The sequence below is a fragment of the Geotrypetes seraphini genome, chromosome 8 (assembly GCF_902459505.1).
Source record: "Geotrypetes seraphini chromosome 8, aGeoSer1.1, whole genome shotgun sequence".
Classification (NCBI taxonomy): domain Eukaryota; kingdom Metazoa; phylum Chordata; class Amphibia; order Gymnophiona; family Dermophiidae; genus Geotrypetes; species Geotrypetes seraphini.
In genome coordinates, this window is record NC_047091.1 from 150,023,600 (window position 1) to 150,041,124 (window position 17,525).

Genomic DNA, 17,525 nt, shown 5'->3' on the forward strand with positions numbered 1-17,525 from the left:
GAAGAGAGACTGAACAAATTGCAGCTCTATACTCTCGAGGAGCGTAGGGAGAGGGGAGACATGATTGAGACATTTAAGTACATCACGAGACGGGTCGAGGTGGAAGATGATATCTTTCTTCTCAAAGGACCCTCGAACACAAGAGAACATCCGCTCAAACTCAGGGGAGGGAAGTTTCGTGGAGACGTCAGGAAGTACTTCTTCACGGAACGAGTGATAGAGCATTGGAACAAGCTTCCAGTACAGGTGATAGAGGCCCGCAGTATCCCAGACTTCAAGAATAAATGGGATACCTATGTGGGATCACTGCGGGAGTCATACCAATAAATAGAGTCGCTAGGATATAGACTTAATAGAGCAGGTCAGTAGAGTTAAGGGGGACAGTAGACTTAAAAGGGGGTCAATGGTATGGGCAGACTTGATGGGCTGTAGCCCTTATCTGCCGTCATCTTTCTATGTTTCTATCCAGCATCTCTCTTCTGTGTCCCTATTCTCCTCTCCAGCTTCTTCTTTCTCTCTTCCTTACCTCCTGTATTCCCTTCCCCAGGTACAGGCTTCCTCCTACTATCTCTCCTGCCATCCTTCACCCTGCCCACCTACTTTGGAGCAGTATCTGTCCCTCTTGTACCCTTCCCCTTGTGGTCTTTCATTTCTCTCTCCCTCTCTCCATTAATCCAGCACCTCTCCTCTGCTTTCCTCCCCCTCTTTTTTGGTTTGGTCTCTCCCTTCCCTTCACATCACCCCAGGTCTGGCATCTCCCCTCTCCTCTCTTACTCCTTCCTCCTCCTCCCTCTGCACAGGCCTGCCTCCCCACCGCCAAAGGAACTCTTTCTCCTCCTCCCTCCTCTGCACAGGCTGCCTCCCTGCCCTGAAGGCCTGCTTCCCCGCCGCGAACGAACGCCTGCTCCCCCCGCAAGCCTGCACCTTCCCCATTCTTACCTTCTTAACGCTAATAGGGCAGCTTGCAGGCTCGCTGGTGTTATAGCGATCCCTGCAGCTGCCCATGGTCCTCAGCGGCATGTTCTCTCTGCCGTGATCCTGCCCCTAACATCAGAGCAGGAGCAGGACATAGCAGGAAGAACGTGCCGCTGAGGACCACAGGCAGCTGCAGGGATCGCTGTAACACTAGCAAGCCTGCAAGCTGCCCTATTAGCGTTAAGGAGGTAAGAGCAGGGAAGCTGGGGAAGGCCTTTCTGACCAACCCTTCCCCCTCAAGCAGGAGCAGCAGCAGACGGCCAGCAAGAGGCAGCGCTGCAGCTCCTGTTTTAGGAGGGCATGGGGGAAGGGTCGGCCGTTGAATCAGGAGGCCGATTTTTTTAAAAATTGAATCGATTCGAATCGATTCACCTGGATTCGAATCGGTGAATCGATTCGAATTGTGAATTGGGCAGCACTAGTTGGCATCAATCGCAGGAGTTAGCCAGCCTCCCTCCCATAGTCTCAGTATTAGTCCCAGTATCTTCAGCATGGATTTAAGAACGCAAAAGATAAATTTGAATCCTGTTATCCAAGGAAGATAATCACTATAACCACTTGTTCTTTCTAGGGCCATAGAAGAGGCTGGATCCTCACGGCAAGGGAAGATTAGCAGCATTGGTGGTGTTAAAAAACGGCGCAGACAGCGCTCAGAGTCCTCGGAGGAGGCTGCAGAGGAATCTGATTCCTCAATAACTGCAAACAGCTTGCATGAGGATGAAGGAGGAGACCAGGAGAAGAAAAATCCCAGCAGTTCACACTTTGGCAAGCAGGAAGAGTGCATGCCGAGTCTAATACAAAGAAAGAAAGCAACACCTCTTGTAACTGTTCCCAGAACTGAGAAAGAAATGTCTCGCAATTCATCTTGTGAACCTGCAGTTTTCATCCCAGTGCTTAGAACTCCTGAAATCCAGGTCAGGCTTCCTGGAATTTAAATATGTATATATTTATGAGATTCTTGACGTAATGCTTTTCTGTAGTACAAGCAAAGCAATTTATATACAAGGTACTGAAGGGAATAGACTTAGTAGAAGAGGACAGGTTGTTCACCCTCTCCAAGGTTGGGAGAACGAGAGGGCACTCTAAAATTGAAATGGGATAGATTCCGTATGAACATAAGGAAGTTCTTCTTCACCCAGAGAGTGGTAGAAAACTGGAACGATCTTCCAGAGTCTGTCGTAGGGGAAAACACCCTCCAGGGATTCAAAACAAAGTTAGACAAGTTCCTGCTGAACCAGAACGTACGCAGGTAGGGCTAGTCTCAGGGCGCTGGTCTTTGACCAGAGAGCCGCCGCGTGAGCGGACTGCTGGGCACCTTGGACCACTGGTCTGACCTAGTAGCGGCAATTCTTATATTCTTACCCCACGAATACGGTTTTTTACCTGGAGAGGCAGGAGAGGGCAGCTGGAGCGCTGGCGAGTGAAGGAAATCACTCGCGGTATTCTCCGACCACCTCTTCCTGTACTAAAGTCGGGCTTCACCAATCAGGAGCTGCTTTGACACGCAGCTCCTCATTGATGAAGCCCAACTTTAGTACAGGAAGAGGCGATCGGAGAATACCACAAATGACCGGGTCTGCGAACCGCAAATTCACGGGGTAACACTGTATTAAATATAGGTACAGGTAAAAAAAAAATAAAAAATATAGGTACAGTAGTTTATTGAGGTGTGTTGACTACCATTTAAATCCAGGATCCTTCCTTCTGGGGAAAATTCCTGCAAATCAATCACTGATAGGTGTCATCTGGAAATAGTTCCTCCTCTCAAAAAACTCTCCTGATTTGTCCCAAAATATCATAATCAATCTTGTAAATTAATTAACTAAAGATCTTAGTTGGGTACCTGGGGTAACATCCAGAACTCTCAGCCCCCTGACATCCTGCTTCAATGTTACCTATTGTGTTGTCTTCCCCAGTCTAAAACAGTTCTTAACTGGGCAGCTTGGTAATATCTCTCAAAAGTTGTCGTCCCTTCCCAAGGAAGTTACCTGTTCCAAATATACATCAAATACTTTCTTATATAGTTTCTTAAAGCTTTGTTTTGAGATTAAAAGTGGAAGAGCTGAAAATGAATATAAAAATTTAGGAATGATCATTTAATTCACTTGAATGCTCACCAGTCTCAAATAGGAGAGTTTCTTTCGTCTATCTAGTTCCTCAAAGGTACTTTTTAACCCGGTTCCATAATTCAAATCATATAGCCTTGATCTGTCATCTACTATTTATACTTCCATGCAAAATGGAAATACTTCTCTACTTCCTGTCTTTGAAAGAAATGCACCTGATGATCACTTTCTGACTAATCCACTCTAATAAATTATTAACTTTCAGTTAAATGAGATGTTGATATTTCAGTTTTCTCTAGTCTTTGTTGTGTTTCTCCAAAGAAAGATAAGCTTCTGTTGGGAGTGAGATGCTCAGGATGAAGAAGCATGTATGTATTTTTTTTTTTATTTTTTATTTTTTATCCATGACAGGAAGCACGGTTGAAACTCCCAATCCTTGCAGAAGAGCAGGTGATTATGGAAGCCATCAAAGAGAATTCAGTTGTTGTCTTATGTGGAGAGACTGGAAGTGGGAAAACTACACAGGTGCCACAGTTCCTGTATGAAGCTGGCTACAGCAGGTAGAGCTTTTTGAATGAACTCTCTGAATCTGCTTGTCTACCTGAAGCTTTGTTCTGCCTTTTATGTTATGTATACTAGCGTGAGAACAATTATAAAAAGACGCCTGTAGAGTGTGGCCCTGGTTCTATAAATAGTGCCTAACAATGAGGCACCTTTTGGCGCAGTTGTCGATCCAGCCACTAGGCGTCTTTTTTTTTATTGGCACTAATTGGCTTTTGAGCCAATTTAAGCCATCTTTACTAAGCCGAGGTAGAGGTTTCTACTGTGGCCTGGGGTGTAAAATGCTCTGACGCTGCTCTAACACTCATAGGAATTCTATGAGTGTCGGACCTTTTAGCACTCCGTGCTGCAGTAGAAGCCTCTACTTTGGGACATTGCTGTGAACAAGGCTGCCCTGGAACTTCATTCAATAAGATAAGTTGCTCAGCATTTCATATTCTGCTCCTTTCACTGGTTTTCAGCATTATATCTGCTTAATTTCTCTTCTCCTCCCTGTTTCTTACTAAAAAAAATATAAAAAAAACACAAAAAAATAAACCCTTCTCTTTCCTCTGTTAAATCTTATTTCCTTTTCCTCTTCATAGGAAAAAGGGTAAGACTTTGTTAACTCTAATTAAATCCTGGTGCCTGTGGCTCAGGGTGACTAAAGTAGGGAAAATCCTGTTATAAATCCTGTGTTTTAGGGTAGCACTGATAGAACCTGCATTTTTGTTTAAAATACTGTGTTTTAGGTGGTATAGAGCCTATATTTCTGTCTTACTAGTATTCAGCCATTGTTTTCTGCTGATTAGGTGGAGAAGGGAGGGGCTCTGTTTTACTTCTAAGGTTAATTGCATTATCTTTGAGACAGTGCTGTGAACAAGGCTGCCCTGTGAACTTCTAAAAGCTAAGTTACTCAGCATTTCATATTCTGCTCTTTTCACTGGTTTTCAGCATTATTTCTGCTTAATTTCTCTTCTCATCCCTATTTCTTACTAAAAAAAAAAAAAGCACAAAAAAAATAAACCCTTCTCTTTCCTCTGTTAAATCTTATTTCCTCTTTCCCTTTCCCTTCATAGGAATAAGGGTAAGACTTATAGTCCCACCAACCCCAGGGACCACTATTCATATATAGAGACCCATATAATCAGGACTACTCAAATCAAGTCACTTCACAACCAATCAAGATGACCTTTATTCTATGCAATCACTGTGGTGCTTTAATTCCAAGACATACTATTTGGAGGCTTAAGGCTTGCCCCATCTGTCTTCAACTTGCCAGTATTAAGGAGGAGCTCTGCAAACTTAAACAGGAATTGAATACAATTAAAGCAGCTTCCATCACTCCACAAAATCATACCAACTTACCACCTCTACCTCAAAGAATAAAACAGCCCAGGAATAAATGGATCACAGTAGGCTCAGGAAGACTGCGACATGTAACACAGAAACATCAACCTTCACTAATATTACCTCTACAGAATTCCTTCGCTCCACTAGTGCACTGCGATACTCAGGAAAACAGAAGGGAGGTGGGACTGGAACTAATGAAGGTAACTCAAGAGAACAAGCGCACACTAAGTACAAATAAAAAAGCCAAAAACAGAAAACTATTACTGTTGGGGGATTCCATCATCAGAGGCATTAACCTTGGAACACAGGGCGAGGAGACCAAAATAGTGAAATGTCTTCCAGGATCCTCAGCTACCAGGAGTTCCAGGCAAATACTGACTATAATTAAGGAAGAAACTAAGGATTTTAACACTGATGTTGTTATCCATCTGGGAACAAATGACTTGGCCAACAACTCCACACTTGCAGCACAGAAAACTTTTCGGGAGCTTGGTGAGGGCGTGAAACCTTTAGCTTTTTCTGAAATACTGCCTGCATATGGAAAGGGAGAGCAAAGAGTGAAAAACACAGAGGACTTTAATAGATGGCTCAGAGCCTGGTGTCATCAAGAAGGCTTCAGGTACATAGGAGGATGGGGAAATACATGGAAGGACAAGAAGCTATATTGCACTGATGGGCTACATATTACTACAGCAGGAAAAAGAAACCTTGCAGAGAAATTTAGACAATATTTTTCTAGGCATTTAAACTAGAAGGTGGGGGTGGTGTATGTACGAAGGACAATTATAGAGACCACCTCCGGCAAAAGAAAAGATGTGATAGTAGTAAAGGCTGCAACATAAGCAATATCAGCAACTCATTTCTTAGTATTGCAACGGAAAGTGAAACGACACAAAAATCCATACGAAAAAGGAGATTATCGCTGAAAAATAGCTGGAAAGCGATGACCACAAATGCTCGCAGTCTAAGCAACAAAGTTCATGATCTGCAAGCCCTGATATTAGAGGCAGATCTAGATATTGTTGCTATCACAGAGACATGGTTCAGTGAATCACATGGATGGGATGCAAACATACCGGGATATAATCTTTTTAGGAAGGACAGAGATGGTCATAAAGGTGGAGGAGTAGCTCTCTATGTAAAGATCAATATCCAAGCGACCGAAATGCAAGGGACCTGGGAAGAGGAAAAAGCGATATGGATTGCTCTGAAAAGAGAAGATGGAACTTCTATCTACGTGGGTGTAGTCTACAGACCTCCGACTCAATCGCAGCAAATTGATAAGGATCTGATTGTGGATATCCAAAAGATTGGAAGGAAAGAGGAGGTTCTGCTGTTGGGAGATTTCAACCTGCCGGATGCGGACTGGAATGTTTTAAGGAGGAGCTCTGCAAACTTAAACAGGAATTGAATACAATTAAAGCAGCTTCCATCACTCCACAAAATCATACCAACTTACCACCTCTACCTCAAAGAATAAAACAGCCCAGGAATAAATGGGTCACAGTAGGCTCAGGAAGACTTCGACATGTAACACAGAAACATCCACCTTCACTAATATTACCTCTACAGAATTCCTTCGCTCCACTAGTGCACTGCGATACTCAGGAAAACAGAAGGGAGGTGGGACTGGAACCAATGAAGGTAACTCAAGAGAACAAGCGCACACTAAGTACAAATAAAAAAGCCAAAAACAGAAAACTATTACTGTTGGGGGATTCTAGTTCAATATTTAATATTATTTTCTGATTCTAAATCTTCTGTGTTCATCCCACGCTTCTTTGAACTCAGTCACAGTTTTACTCTCCACCACCTCTCTCGGGAGCGCATTCCAGGCATCCACTACCCTCTCTGTAAAGTAGAATTTCCTAACATTGCCCCTGAATCTACCACCCCTCAACCTCAAATTATGTACTCTGGTTTTACCATTTTCCTTTCTCTGGAAAAGATTTTGTTCTACGTTAATACCCTTCAAGTATTTGAACGTCTGAATCATATCTCCCCTGTCTCTCCTTTCATAAGAACATAAGAAGTGCCATCTCCGGAACAGACCCTAGGTCCATCAAGTCCGGCGATCCGCACACGCGGAGGCCCCGCCAGGTGTACCCTGGCATAGTTTTGGTCCCCATATCGCTCCATGCTTCTCATAAAGAGAAGTGCATCTAGCCTACCCCTACCCATGTCACTTCATGCCAGTATCTGTGTATGGCCATTTGGTGGAGGATGGGCAGAGGAGGGCTTCAATGGCTGGGAGGGTGTAGATGGGCTGGAGATTTTGGCAGTTGGAACCCAAGCACAGTACCGGGTAAAGCTTTGGACTCTTGCCCAGAAAAAATTAAAAAAATAAAATAAAATAAAAAAAAATTTAAATTGAATCAGGTTGGGCAGACTAGATGGACCATTCGGGTCTTTATCTGCCATCATCTACTATGTTACTATGTTACTTCAGCTGAGTAAAAGTGGGGGTTAGTTGGATACACTATTTATTAAATAAATTTCTAATCCGCACTATTGCCACAAATTCTAGGCGGATTATTTATTTATTTATTTATTTATTTACTTAATTCATGTTATATTCTGTTTTCCCAAAAGAGCTCAGGACGGGTTACAGGTTAACATAATGTATGATACTCTCATGTAATATCACTATGTATTTTGAATTTTTTTTTAAATTGTAAACCGCACTGAACTGTGAGGTACTGCGGTATAAAAATAAAGTTATTATTATTATTATACATAACTAGTCTTTAAGCCCGTTACATTAACGGGTGCTAGAAAGCAGCCCCTTTCTCTCTCCCCCTCCAGTTCCTCCCTGTCTCTCCGTAGCCCCCCTTCTGTCTTCCCCCCTAAGCAAAATGATCTGCCTCCCAGCACACCCCTCCCCCCAAAGCAGACCCCTTTCCCTCTACCCCTCCAATTCCTCCCTGACTGTCTCTCCGTGGCCCCCCCTTCTGTCTCCCCCCCCCAAGCAAAGCTGTCTGCCTCCAAGCACACCCCTCCCCCAAAGCAGGCCCCTTTCCCTCTCCAGCTCCAGTTCCTCCCTGTCTCTCCATGGCCCCCCTTCTGTCTCCCCCCCAAGCAAAGCTGTGTGCCTCCAAGCAAACCCTTACCCCAAAGCAGGCCCCTTTCCCTCTTCCTTCTTCCCAGTTCCTCCCTGTCTCTTCGTGGCCCACGCAATTTTCTCTTCTCGCGGTCTGGCCAGCTCCCCTAGTCCCTTGCCGCCGCCGCCGCCACCCCCTTCCCTTCCCGCGGTCGACAAACCTCTTGCCTCCAGCAGCCGCCGCAGCACTGTAAACACGCTGCTTCGCGGCCTCTACTGCCCCGATTTGTTCTTCCGTGTCCCTGATGACGTCATCAGAGAAACGGAAGAGCAAATGAAGGCAGTAGAGGCCGCGAAGCAGCGTGTTTACAGTGCTGCGGCGGCTGCTGGAGGCAAGAGTTTTGTCGACCTCGGGAAGGGAAGGAAAGGGGGTGGCGGCGGCGGCAAAGGACTAAGGTAGCCTGCCAGACCGCGAGAAGGGTGGGCTGAGAGGAACCCGGGACCGTGGCAGAGGCTCGTTGCACAGTGTAAATACAGTTGCTCAGTGTGAGGCTTCCTTCGCTCTTCCGGGTCTGCATTCCTACTCCTCAATGCGCCAGCCTGAGCCGGCATAGGTGGTTGAGGGTGGAAGGTTGTGGTCGGAGTTGCTAGGCTGCAGCGGATGTGTGAGTTGCGAGTGTGGGGCCTGCAGCGGTGCGAGGTGGAGACGGAGAGCAGGCTGTGGTGACGTTGTAGGTGCGCATGCGCACTCGTATTTTCGCGATGGACCAGGGAACATGTTTTTTTTAGTGCGCATGCGCGGCCTATCATTTTATTATATTAGATATACAGTTAACAGGTTACAATTTGTCATAGTTACATTACATGTTTGTGATACAAAGTTGTATCCTAATTCGATACATACTAGGGTTCTTTTATTTTTTTATCTTTATTCATTTTTAAACTTATAAGAAGTGTGATAACATATCCATAGAAATAACCATAAATATATCACTTAATAATCAACAATGATACATATAATATTCTCTTATCTCCCCCCTCCCCACCCTTATCTATCATATAATCAATACTTATACAACATGTAACAATAAAAATACCCTCCCTCCCACCCCATAATTGAACTTGTAAATTTAAGGGAAACAAGATTTTTCTAATCATTACAATACTTTGTTAATGGCTCCCAAATATCTTGAAATTTCCTGAAACAACCCTGTTGTATTGCAATAAGTCTCTCCATTTTATAAATATGACATAAGGAGTTTGGTATGAGTTACATACTAGGGTTCTAATACCAATGAACATAATATAGAGTTTACAGGTTACAATTTGCCTTAGTTATCCTTTTAGTGCAAGTTAATACAGAATACTGCAGCTAAGCTCATTTTTGGGAAACGAAAGTATGATCATGTTTCCCCTTTGTTGATAAAGCTTCACTGGCTCCCAGTTCGCTTTAGGATCCAGTGTAAATGCGCATGCATAATCTTCAAGCTTCTCTATGGAATATTTGATCCTTTTGTCCCCTTATGTTGGAATCCCCTTAGACTTTGCCATTTGAGAAACACACAAAGATATGTTAGCCTTCCCTTCCTTTAAGGGAATTAAATCTGCTGGGAAGCTCTGTCGATCTTTTGTTTTCAAGGTTGTAGAGATCTGGAACGAACTTCCTGACTCCATTAGGCTTTTAGGCCACCTGCAATTATTTCATAAATTCCTGAAAACTTTGTTGTTCGCGCAATTTTTAAATGGTTTAACTACAGTCTCAATGAAATGATAATATTATAGTTATTTTTCTTATGCTTTTCTTATGAACTTTAGTTTTTAATTAGTTCTTCCTTCTCCTATGTTTTCTGCTATGTACTCTAGTCTTAATTATATGTGAACCGAGTTGAGCTCCACTGGGAGATGACCCGGTGTATAAACCAAAGATTAGATTAGATACAAGTCTTTATTCTAACTTGACACACACTAAGGATCTAATACCAATATCCCCTGGTTGTGCCCTTCAACTGCAAACCGCCAAAAGACGTTCCTAGTTCCTACTCCTACTTCATACCACACCATTGGAATCGACTGCCCCCCGCAGAGCAGATCACTCTTCAACTTTAGGAAAGTAATAAAGACATTCCTCTTCACTTAACTCCCCTGCCCATGACTGATGGATTACAAAGGAAGTATATTGGTACTAGATCCCTGTATGTGTTGCATTAGGACAAAAACTTGTAAAGTCTTTCAGTGTAACTATGGAAATTATGTGTGTTTTGAGGTGTAGTTCATCCAGGGAACGGGGGTAACTGTTCGGCATGTACGGAGGAAGCTTTGCTGTCACTTAGCCCGGCTCGATGATGTACAAGGATTTGAACGCTAGCATCAGGCTTTTGATTACATACCTAATAAAATTCAACATAAATACTAAAACTCATATTCTTTAGCACTCTCCAGACCAGTAGAGGTTAACTTTACGAATGGGTATATATCTAATCATGACCAGCAGGTGGAGACTGAAAACAAAACTGTGAGACAGTATATCCTATCCCCTCTTCTCTATTTCCCTCAGTCTTCTTTCAGTCTCCAGCAGGTGTTGAGTGATCTGTACCCATCTCCCTTGGTAGGGCTGTTGGAATTCGTTTAGGGGGTCTATAGTCCCTGTTTTTAGCCGGACGGAGCTTGAGCGGACCCTGTTTGGGGGTTCGTCCGACCTCGGGGGTGTCAAACCCGGCGGGTCTCGAGCGGGGTCCCTCCCCCCACTTCCTCCACCTCCCCACATTTTTTTAGAGGAGCCTCAGCAGTAAGCCTTGCCCCCTAAATCAAGCAAGGCATATTGCTTCGAGAGCCTGTGGAGTCTGTTCTGTAAAAAAAAAAAAAATCCTGAGGTAGTGCTGGTCTGGAGGGTTGTTTCCCTTTAAGAAAACTGTATTTTACTGTATTTTTCAACTAACCGGCACTTTTTTATAGCTAGGTCGCGTATGGAGCAATGAGCACTTCTAAAGGGAAAAAGTGCTCATTGTGCTCCAGACGCGAGGCACTCGCGGCCGGCCTGTGCAAGCGGTGTTCAGGCCGGTGCGGTGGAGGAGCTCCGTCGGCAGCGGCTGCAGGTGCCCAGAGCTCCCCGCCGATGGTGCCTCGCGAGTCGGCAGGGAGCAGTGGTGAAGCCCGGTCTTCACCATCCGCCCACGGAGGGATTCCCCGGGCCGCCGACGGTCGGGTTTTTGGGGATTCCCTCTCAGCTGATTTTTTGACAGCTGATGCCGGCTTGCCTGCTTTAGCGGCTGAGACTGTTCAGGTCTCTCAGCCGCTGCAGGCTATGGAGGGAGCTGTTTTGGCGGGAAAGACGCCATCTTCTCACTCTGGCCCCTCCATCTTGTCTTCCACCTCAGGTGACCTTCCCCCTGTTTTGGAAAAGCAGGGGCAGGTTTCTGCTGGGTCCCCTGCGGTGGCAGGGAGTCCCTTGGGACCCTCGGGGGGTTTTTCCCCTGATTTATTTTTTTCTTTGTGCCGAGCCTATTTTCAGGCGGCTGGGGGTCCCGGTTGCGCGCAGGGGGTTTCGGGGGGTGGGGGTTCCTCCGCGCTCCCTGCGGCTTTGCCTCTCTCGTCGGTTGTGGCGTCCCCTCCTCCACCGCCCTCGTCCAAGCGCCCGCGGGTGTTGTGGGACGAGGATTTATGGTCGGAGGAGCGTGTCGGTCTGGATGAGGACCTGGACTTTTCGGAGGAGTTCCAGGACCCTCTTGAGGGGACGGCCGCTGGCGGCGGGTTGTCGGGTTTCCCGTCTTCCGTCGAAGAGGCGTCGGTGGTGTGCCTTTTTCAGAGAGATGAGCTACCGGACCTGATTCAACAGGTTTCTTCGGTGTTGCGTTTTGAAGATGCGCCGCCGGAGACTCCGCGGGTGGGGGACCCTCTGCTTCGGGGGATCTGTTCCGTTTCCCGCTCTTTTCCTATGCATCAGGATATTCGGGATATTATCCTGGAACAGTGGAAAACGCCGGAGGCGCCGTTTCGTTTGGCGCGTAGCATGGCTCGTTTGTATCCCATCCCAGAGGGGGATCGGGCTACTTTAGTATCGCCAGTCGTAGACGCGGTGGTCTCGGTGATTTCTAAGCGGCATACCGTGCCTGTTGAGGGCGGGTCTGCCTTGCGGGACTCTGAGGAGCGCAAATTGGAGAATATCCTTAAGCTCAATTTTCAGGTCTCGGCTTTTGGGGTCCAGGCGGCTATCTGTGGGGGGCTGGTTGCTCGCGCCGTTTTTCGGTGGGCTGAGCGCGTCCTGGATCGGGAGTCTGATGACTGGTCTCTGGTGGATCAGGAGGTGGCAAAGATTGAGATGGCGGCCTCGTTCCTCTCTGATGCTCTTTATGACTTAGTGCGGATCTCGGCTAAGTCTATGGCCTTTGGAGTGGCCGCGCGGCGTATTTTGTGGCTGCGCGCTTGGGCGGCGGATGCTGCGTCCAAAGCTAAACTTACTAAATTTCCCTTTCGGGGGTCTTTTTTGTTCGGGGAGGAATTGGATAAGTTGATTCAGACTCTGACGGACTCTAAGGTTCCCCGTCTGCCTGAGGACCGTGCCCTTCCTGCGTCTCAGGGTGGCGCGGCCCGGGGGCGTTTGCGGGAATTTCGCAAGTATCGCCCTGGGCGTGGGGCTGCTTCTTTCCCGGCTCCGGGTTTTTCCAGGGGTCGGTTCTTCCAGCGCATGCAGCCCTTTCGGGGGGCCCATCGGGGGGCAGGGAATCCCTCCGCCGGCTCCCCCGCTTCCCGTCCTGCGCAATGACTCCTTGCCGGCGCCCCCTTTGGTTCCGGTGGGGGCCCGGCTGCGCGAATTTTTCCCACAGTGGGCCGAGATCACGTCCGATCAGTGGGTCCTGGAGGTGGTGCGGGACGGTTATGCTCTGGAGTTCGCCCGCTCTCTGCCGGACCTTTTCCTCGCTTCTCCATGTCAGTCTCCAGGGAAGACGCAGGCTTTTCGCCAGACCCTGCAGCGCTTGCTGGATCTCAAGGCAGTGGTGTCGGTGCCCCCTCCGGAGTGGGGCACCGGCAGGTACTCCATTTACTTTGTAGTGCCCAAGAAGGAGGGGACCTTTCGGCCCATCCTGGATTTGAAAGGGGTCAACAGGGCTCTCAAGATTCCTTCTTTCCGCATGGAAACTCTGCGGTCGGTCATTCTGGCGGTTCAGCCGGGGGAGTTCCTCACTTCTCTCGATCTGACGGAGGCCTACTTGCATGTTCCCATTCGGGACTCTCATCAGCGCTTCCTGCGCTTTGCGATCTTGGGGCGGCACTATCAGTTCTGTGTGCTTCCGTTTGGTTTGGCCACAGCTCCCCGGACGTTCACCAAGGTGATGGTGGTCGTCGCGGCAGCCTTGCGGTCGGAGGGCATCCTGGTTCACCCCTACCTAGACGACTGGTTGATTCGGGCAAAGTCGTTGCAGGAGAGCTCCCGGGTTACGGCTCGGGTGGTGGAGTTTCTCCGGTCGCTGGGCTGGGTGGTCAACCTTTCCAAGAGTCGGTTGGTCCCGGCTCAGCGCCTGGAGTACCTTGGGGTTCTGTTCGACACCTCCTTGGGGAAGGTCTTCCTTCCAGAGGCCCGGGTGAGCAAGTTGCAATCGCAGATTCGTCTGCTTTTGGCGTCCCGGTGTCCTCGGGCGCGAGATTTCCTCCAGGTCTTGGGGTCGATGGCGGCGTCCCTGGACGTGGTGAGGTGGGCGCGGGCCCGCATGCGTCCTCTTCAGTATGCTCTGCTCCGGAGGTGGTCTCCCCAGAGGCAAGATTTGGATGTTCCGGTGCCCCTGCGGGGGTTGGCGCGCTGCAGTCTGCGCTGGTGGCTCCGGACCCCTCACCTGGTTCAGGGGGTGGGTCTGGATCTCCCGCAGTGGACGGTGCTCCTGACGGAGGCGAGTCTCCTGGGTTGGGGGGCTCAGTGTTTGGGTCACTCAGCTCAGGGCACCTGGTCCGCGGAGGAGGCCGCCTGGTCGATCAACGTGTTGGAGACCAGAGCGGTCCGTCTGGCGCTGTTGGCTTTCCACTCCCTTTTGCTGGGCAAGTCGGTCAGAGTGCTGTCGGACAATGCCACGGCGGTGGCTTATGTCAATCGTCAGGGGGGCACCAAGAGCACTCAGGTGGCGCAGGAGGCGGCTCTGCTCATGGTTTGGGCGGAGTCCCATCTGCTGGACCTCTCGGCCTCTCATATAGCCGGGGTAGAAAATGTTCAGGCAGACTTCCTCAGTCGTCACTTCCTAGATCCAGGAGAGTGGTGTCTCGGCGCCGGGGCGTTTCAGTTGATAGTGCAGGCTTGGGGGCAGCCCCTGATGGACCTGATGGCCACGGGTGGCAACGCCAAAGTGCCCCGCTTCTTCAGTCGTCGCAGGGACGGTCTGGCCGAGGGTCTGGATGCTCTGGTCCAGCCGTGGCCAACGGAGGGGCTGTTGTATGTGTTCCCTCCTTGGCCGCTGGTGGGCAGAGTGCTTCTTCGCATTGTTCACCATCCGGGTTTGGTGGTGCTGGTGGCTCCGGATTGGCCTCGACGTCCGTGGTATGCGGATCTAGTGAGGCACCTGGTGGCGGATCCTCTTCCTCTGCCTCTCTCGGACGACCTTCTGATGCAGGGTCCCATTCCCATGTTCGACCCGTCTCCCTTCTGTCTTACGGCGTGGCTCTTGAAAGGGGTCGCCTTAGCAAGAAGGGATATTCAGACAAGGTGATCTCTACACTGTTGGGGTCCCAGAGGCTTTCTACCTCTCGGGCTTATGTGCGGGTTTGGCGTCTCTTTGAGGAATGGTGTCGGGCGTGGGGAGTGTCCTCTTTTCGCGCTTCTCTGCCTAACATTCTAGAGTTCTTGCAGGATGGCCTGGATAGAGGCCTGGCTTGGTCTTCTCTCCGGGTTCATCTTGCGGCCCTGTCGGCCTTTCGAGGGTTGGTGTCAGGTCAGCGTTTATCGGCTCTTCCTGATGTGATTCGGTTTTTGCGGGCGGCCAGGTTGCTTAGGCCTCCCCTACGGCCCTCGGTTCCCTCTTGGGATCTTAATCTGGTTCTCTCTGTTTTGCTGCGCCCGCCTTTCGAGCCCTTGGACGACTGTTCTTTGAAGGACCTTACTTTGAAGGCGGTCTTTTTGGTGGCCATTACTTCTGCTAGGCGTGTTTCTGAGCTGCAGGCTTTCTCTTGTAGGGCTCCCTTCTTGGAGTTTTCTAGGGAGCGGGTCGTCTTGCGGCCTGTTCCTTCCTTTCTGCCGAAGGTTGTTTCTCCTTTTCATGTCAATCAATCGGTGGTTCTCCCGGTCTTGGGTGGTCGGGAGGGCTCTTCTGAGCAACGGCAGCTGCGCAAGTTGGATGTCGGTCGGGTCCTTCGCTCTTATGTGCAGCGGACCCAGGAATTCCGGAAGTCCGATCATCTCTTTGTCCTCCTGGCGGGTCCTCGTCGGGGAGCTGGCGCTTCTAAGGCTACTATTGCGCGCTGGATCAAGGAGACGATTGCTTCCGCTTATCTGCTGAAACAGCAGCCTGTTCCGGAGTTTCTCAAGGCTCATTCCACTCGGGGTCAGGCGGCTTCTTGGGCTGAGTCGTCGCTCGTGCCTCCAGTGGATATTTGTAAGGCTGCGGTTTGGTCCTCCTTGCATTCCTTTGTTCGTCATTTTCGGGTTGATGTGCAGGCGCGTCGGGACGCAGTGTTCGGTGAGCGTGTACTGGTATCGGCCCTTCGGGGGTCCTGCCCGTGAGAGGGACTGCTTTGGTACGTCCCATTCGTAAAGTTAACCTCTACTGGTCTGGAGAGTGCTAAAGAAGGAGAAATTAGGTTCTTACCTGCTAATTTACTTTCTTTTAGCTTCTCCAGACCAGTAGAGGTCCCCACCCTGTCTGTTGTTATTGTTGTTGTTCGGGCTGTTGCGCGGGCAGTTTTTTGTGTTTTGTTGCGGGTTCTAGTATTTTTCTAGGGCCGGGGAGATTTGAAGAACAGCGGCTGTGGCTCGGCTGGCTTAGCTGGCGAGCTGTGGGGACATTTTCCTTCGGGTATTTCTCCTCTGCATTTTCCAACAGCATTTTTTGGGTATGTTAATTGTTACTCCTGTTCGGAGTATTGTTTTCTTTCTGTTTTCCAGTTCTTGGTTCTGCTTGGCTATTCGGCAGACTGAGGGAAATAGAGAAGAGGGGATAGGATATACTGTCTCACAGTTTTGTTTTCAGTCTCCACCTGCTGGTCATGATTAGATATATACCCTTTCGTAAAGTTAACCTCTACTGGTCTGGAGAAGCTAAAAGAAAGTAAATTAGCAGGTAAGAACCTAATTTCTCCATATCTGACATACAGATAGATACATCAAAAGAAAAATGAAATTATCGCAGTACTCTCTTTCTGCTCGTATCGTTAATCTCGGCGAGAGGGAGAATTAGAAGGGCTTGAGCATGCGCAGATACATGCTCAAAGCCGGCAGAGACAAGGAAGAAGATCTTCAAGCGGCACCGGCACTTATGGGCTGCGTGCCGGTGCCAAAGGGGGGGTGAGATAAAGTTGGTCGGGCGGGGGGTTCCTGTTCGAGCGGGGGGGGAGGGGTGCCGATTCGAGCGGGGGGGCCTATGTGAGCGGGGGGAAGCGGTTCTCGTGCCGGTGCCAGACAGGGGGGGGGTGAATTAAAGTTGGTCGAGGGGTGCCTGTTCTCACGGGGGGTGCCGGATCACGCGCGGGGGGGACTTTGCGAGCGGGGGGGGGAGCAGCGCCCTGGCCTCGGGGGGGGGGGGGAACTTATCAAAGCGAGTTTCCATTATTTCCTATGGGGAAACTCGCTTTGATAAACAAGCATTTTGGATTACGAGCTTGCTCCTGGAACGGATTATGCTCGTAATCCAAGGTACCACTGTATATGGATATTTGTTTCTCGCTCTCAATCTACCCTCCTTTCACTATACAGACAGCGTTGGGCTAATTGAAGGGATTTTCAGCCCTAAGCTATTTGTATAGCGTTTGAAAACACAGATAATTTCCTTAAAAGTGGGCTATATAACCGATATACAGAGGTACCTTGGTTTATGAGCATAATTAGTTCCAGAAGCATGCTCACAATCCAAAGCACTCGTATATCAAAGCAAAGTTCCCCACAGGCCATAATAATGTAAACTCAAATGATTCGTTCCACAACCAAGGTTTGCTATGGTGGCCCATGGGTGGGTACCTGCCCGGATGATGCCCGGGTGCTGCAGCCTCTTCAGCAGGGTCACTTCTTTCCTTCGGGGTCCCCGTATCGCTGCCCCTTGCTTCAGGATGATGCATTTCCTCCGTCCACCAGGTTGTACCAGTTCCTCACCGGCATGTCTCGTCTCTTCTCCCCTCTCAGCAGCACAGTCAGCGAAGCCCCAGCCCCTCTCTTCTGCTGGCGAGGCTTGCAGGAAAGGACAGCCCCAGACCGGCAAGCATGGTGCATTCGCTCCCTCTTAGCCCTTTATCACAGCCAGGCAACACAGAGAACAGACAGAGAGGAACAGACACCTTCCCACTCCGTTGATTTCTGGGACGTGCTCCTATACAGCCACAGCCGCAGCTCACCGGCCCGCGCTCATTGATTAAAAGTGACCTCACGT

At 49.0% G+C, this 17,525-nt stretch overlaps 1 protein-coding gene across 2 annotated transcripts in view; it reads left to right on the plus strand.

The window, feature by feature from the left end:
* The window catches only part of DHX37 (DEAH-box helicase 37), a 90,183-nt gene that overhangs the window by 10,757 nt on the left and 61,901 nt on the right, over positions 1-17,525 (plus strand). For both annotated transcript variants that reach the window (XM_033955440.1, XM_033955441.1), the window contains exons 5-6: positions 1,547-1,889; positions 3,453-3,601. In XM_033955440.1, coding sequence (XP_033811331.1) covers positions 1,547-1,889; positions 3,453-3,601 — 492 coding nt within the window. The remainder of the gene's footprint in view (positions 1-1,546; positions 1,890-3,452; positions 3,602-17,525) is intronic.